At 38.2% G+C, this 5250-nt stretch overlaps 1 protein-coding gene across 1 annotated transcript in view; it reads right to left on the reverse strand.

The window, feature by feature from the left end:
- Positions 1-381: 381 nt before the first annotated feature.
- Positions 382-5250, reverse strand: part of LOC106463062 (beta,beta-carotene 15,15'-dioxygenase-like) — a 17196-nt gene continuing 12327 nt past the window's right edge. The window contains exons 7-9 of the mRNA XM_022390470.1: positions 2977-3180; positions 1497-1611; positions 382-745 (exon numbers count right to left, since the gene is read on the reverse strand). Of these exons, the coding sequence (XP_022246178.1) occupies positions 585-745; positions 1497-1611; positions 2977-3180 (480 nt within the window). The 3' untranslated portion in view covers positions 382-584. The remainder of the gene's footprint in view (positions 746-1496; positions 1612-2976; positions 3181-5250) is intronic.

Consider the following 5250-nt stretch of genomic DNA (forward strand, 5'->3'; position numbering starts at 1 on the left):
AAAATAAGTACATCTTGATAAATAGCAATGTTTTGTCATATCAGCCACATTTTGTCTGATTCGAAAAACAAACAAAAACATCCAATAAAATAAATGCAAATGCGTCAAATGTTTAAGGAAACCATGTTAGCTTTTAAGATTAATTCAATAATATTTATGTCATGCGTTTTATAATACATTTTATTTATTATGCGTGAAAATGCGAATAATAAAAAAAAACTAATTCATCAAAATTTCCAGATTTTTAGCGGATAAGTTTAAACAAACATAAAATTAAAAAAAGGTGTCCAGGTATACAAATATGGCTTTTTGTTACAACTATCGTTTAAGTCAAACAACAACAGAAATGTTTTTTTTAATAGATGAACAATAAAACGCAACACAAGAGAAACAAATTTAAAGTAGGCTTAACAGCCGTTAGTTCCACTTACACTCGCTAGTCTTACGTCATTTTTAAATTTTATATAGTTACGTTAACGTAGTAAATCACAAACACAATTAGTTGTTGAATTATTTAGCGTGTAAAACATTTTCTCAAGTTAGTTAAGGGAACAACAACAACAGCTACAAACTTAGTGATAACGTCAATTTTGATTCTTTATAAAATGACTGTGAACACTGTATCGAACTGTAATGTCTGGGCTGACTTCTGCTCGTCCAATCTCGGTAAATGTCTTAGCATCAAGAACAACCATCAAACTTGGAAAATCTGGCCGAATATCAACTGCAACACAGAGCAGTATACCTAAAAAATGATAAAAGTAATATAAACGGTCTATAAAACTGTATATATATTTTAATGTATCGAAACACACGAAGGGAGAAATAATCATTCGTGCTTATTATCAGAAAAATCGAAACCCTCTCATCATTATCGTCCGACTTCAAGTTACTCGTATTGATGGACCAATTGTAAGATTTACGCTCGAGCTTTATTACACACTCTTAAAACTGCGAGTCAAAACTGTTTGTTTGTTTGTAATTAAGCACAAAGCTACACAATGGGCTATCTCTGCTCTGCGCTCCACGGGTATCGAAACCCGGATTCTAGCGTTGTAAGTCCACAGACATACCGCTGTGCTACTGGGGGGGCGAGTCAAAAATGTTTGTCTGTTTGTTTGTAATTAAGCACAAAGCTACACAATGGGCTATCTGTGCTCTGCCCATCACGGGTATCGAAACCCGGATTCTAGCGTTGTAAGTCCACAGACATACCGCTGTGCCACGGGGGGGGGGGCGAGTCAAACTACTAGTGTATTTTACGTCAAGATATCAGTAATAAAACTGAGGCTTTTTTTTGTAAAAAAAATTCACAAGAGTTTCAACTAAATATTTTTGTTTTTAACATTGTATCCGCAACTGAAAGTCTGACTAAAAATAAAAATAATTAAATTCCTTGAACTCTTATCCTATATTAATCCCAAAGTGACTTTTTTTGTTTCTTCAAAATGATAAACACGACATTAAAAAGGAAATCCATTGTCACATTTAACTACCATCATCTTCCTCTTTGGCATCCGGATTTGGTACAAAGGTCAGTTCTCCAGGATACATGTTTTCCCCTTCTCGCCATATCTTGTGCTCGTGCGTCTTCAGGTCATACTTACAAACCTGAAACAGAAGACAAATGATTATGGACATGATTATTGTTTCTGATCAACATGTTTTTGTGTTCATCACAAACGAGAAGACATTTCGGTAAAAGATGAATTTAAAAAGTAGCGTGAATTCTGTTTGAATTGCTCTTTCAAAAAAAACAAAGTAATTTTTATGTCGCCTGCTCCAATTCTCGCCAACATTATGATAATACATATTAAAACTGATGTTATATTGCAGGTAAAACAGTTAAAGTTAATAACTATATTCCTTCACTTATTCGGAACAAGTCTATCAGAAATTAAAAGTGATTAACACGTTTTTGTTGTTTTTCTCTTGTTGTTAAAAACCTGGGTATAACACTAATTAAGTTACGATTCTTACCCCTCTGTAAAATTCAATCGCATTTGACATTTACCAACACATAAAACTTAATCGCATGTAAACTTAACCGCAAATAACACTTCTCAGCACTTAATACTATCCCCGCACGTAACATTTATAAACGCGTCACGTAACATATAGATGTAAAAGTTACTAGCATGTAACATCTACCAGATAGCCACGTAAAACTTACCAACACCTAACACTTACCAGCACGTCATGTAACACACACACGTAACACTTACCAGTATTTCATACTTCCCCGCAGGTAACACTCACCAGCACGTCATGTAACACACACACATAACACTTACCAGTATTTAATACTTCCCCACAGGTAACACTTACCAGCACGTCATGTAACACACACACACACATAACACTTACCAGTATTTAATACTTCCCCGCAGGTAACACTCACCAGCACGTCATGTAACACACACACATGTAACACTTACCAGTATTTAATACTTCCCCACAGGTAACACTCACCAGCACGTCATGTAACACACACACACACGTAACACTTACCAGTATTTAATACTTCCCCACAGGTAACACTCACCAGCACGTCATGTAACACAAACACACATAACACTTACCAGTATTTAATGCTTCCCCACAGGTAACACTCACCAGCACGTCATGTAACACAAACACACATAACACTTACCAGTATTTAATACTTCCCCCCACAGGTAACGCTTACAGCACGTCATGTAACACACACATGTAACACATACCAGTATTTAATACTTCCCCGCAGGTAACACTCACCAGCACGTCATGTAACACAAACACACACATAACACTTACCAGTATTTAATACTTCCCCACAGGTAACACTTACCAGCACGTCATGTAACACACACACACACACACACATATACAACTTACCAGTATTTAATACTTCCCCCCCCACAGGTAACGCTTACAGCACGTAACGGTCAATGACTATTTCTTTAACCTGATATTGTTTTGTAAGACAAAGCTTACCGCGTTTTCGTAGTAACCTTTGGCAAAAGCTCCGGTGCCATAGATATAACGATATTGTCTGCCATTATACATTTTGTAGTTGATTGTCGGCATTTCAAGTCCTAGAGAAACGGGGAGAGAGAGAGAATACTGTATTTCACATCGCTGTTTCCATTTGTTATGACGTAACCACACACCTTCATTCAACAGCACCTTTAGTATTTGTTATGATGTAACCACACACCTTCATTCAACAGCATCTTTAGTATTTGTTATGATGTAACCACACACCTTCATTCAACAGCACCTTTAGTATTTGTTATGATGTAACCACACACCTTCATTCAACAGCACCTTTAGTATTTGTTATGATGTAATTATACACCTTCATAGAACAGCATCTTTAGTTCTTTAAGTGCGGACTGTGTTTTATGGACTTCTCTCTGCCTTGGTTTAGAATTGAAACGGAATTTTCGGGCTTCACTCAGAGTATTCCTATCAGGCCTAAAAAACTCAGAATAGAGCCTTACAAGTTATCACAAAACCACGGCATGCTCATAAAACACAGTCCGCATATTGAATAGTTTTACGTCGAGAAGGATCCTCAAGTCTTTGATTTATCAAAGACGACATCAACGTATACCGTCAGTCAAATATGAGGTTATCTACTCCGTACCTGGAGCAGAAGACAGCAGTAATAATTTGTTTCATAAACAGTTAACTACAATAACGAGAGAAAGTCTTTGATTTATCAAAGGCGACATCAACGTATACTGTCAGTCAAATATGAGGTTATCTACTCCGTACTTGGAGCAGAAGACAGCAGAAATAATTTGTTTCATAAACAGTTAACTACAATAACGAGAGAAAATGCAATTTGTATTTCTTACTTTGAATTGTTTGCTCAACTACTTAACTTCACAAATCGCGAGTAACAGACAACACCCTAATAAAACAATAATGATGAAGATACAACCACACTTGTACAAGGCATGTAATGGTACAACCACGCTAGTGTAAGGCGTGTAATGATAGAACCACACTAGTATAAGGCGGATAATGATACAACCTCACTAGTATCAGGCGTGTAATGATACAACCTCACTAGTGTAAGGCGTGTAATGGTTCAACCACACTAGTAAAAGGCGTGTAATGATAGAACCACACTAGTATAAGGCGGATAATGATACAACCACACTAGTATGAGGCGTGTAATGATACAACCTCACTAGTATCAGGCGTGTAATGATACAACCACACTAGTATGAGGCGTGTAATGATGATACAACCACACTAGTAAAGAGGCAAGGTCGTGAATAATGGAGATCCACATTGATTAATCAACCAAAAGACATATAATAAAAAAGCCAATACAAGTAAAACAACAGTAACACATATAATGAAGGTAATACAAAAACAAACAACAGTAGCCCAGGTAATTGAGACTCAACATACTGGTGGAACAACAGTGGCCCAGGTAGCGGAAACTCAACACATTAGTGGAACAACAGTGGCTCATGTAGTGGAAACTCAACGCATTGGTGGAACAACAACAGTGGCCCAGGTAGCGGAGACTCAACACACTGGTGTAACAACAACAGTAGCCCATGTAACGGAGACTCAACACACTGGTGGAACAACAACAGTGGCCCAGGTAGCGGAGACTCAACACACTGGTGTAACAACACCAGTAGCCCATGTAACGAAGACTCAACACACTGGTGTAACAACACCAGTAGCCCATGTAACGGAGACTCAACACACTGGTGGAACAACAACAGTGGCCCAGGTAGCGGAGACTCAACACACTGGTGTAACAACACCAGTAGCCCATGTAACGGAGACTCAACACACTGGTGTAACAACAACAGTGGCCCATGTAACGGAGACTCAACACACAAGTGGAACAACAGTGGCTCATGTAGCGGAGACTCAACACACTGGTGTAACAACAACAGTAGCCCAGGCTACAGAGACTCAACACACTGGTGGAACAACAGTGGCCCAGGTTACGGAGACTCAATACACTGGTGGAACAGCAGTGACCCACATAAAATATATCCAATATTAGTGAAACAAAAGCGACCAATGTAATAGAGACCCAACCAATTGGTGAAACAAAACTGACCACTGTCCGATGAAGATCAGAGGAAGCAGATCGTAACGTCCAAAACTTTCTATACAGATGAAGTTCATTAATAATGTCTTCCAAGTAAACTATTGTTGCGTCAGCGAGTCATATGACTAGTGTGACGCCACGTTTCTAGAACTATCCCGTACCTTGGCGAATGCTCT

The sequence above is a fragment of the Limulus polyphemus genome, unplaced genomic scaffold (assembly GCF_000517525.1).
Source record: "Limulus polyphemus unplaced genomic scaffold, Limulus_polyphemus-2.1.2 Scaffold1315, whole genome shotgun sequence".
NCBI classification, from domain to species: domain Eukaryota; kingdom Metazoa; phylum Arthropoda; class Merostomata; order Xiphosura; family Limulidae; genus Limulus; species Limulus polyphemus.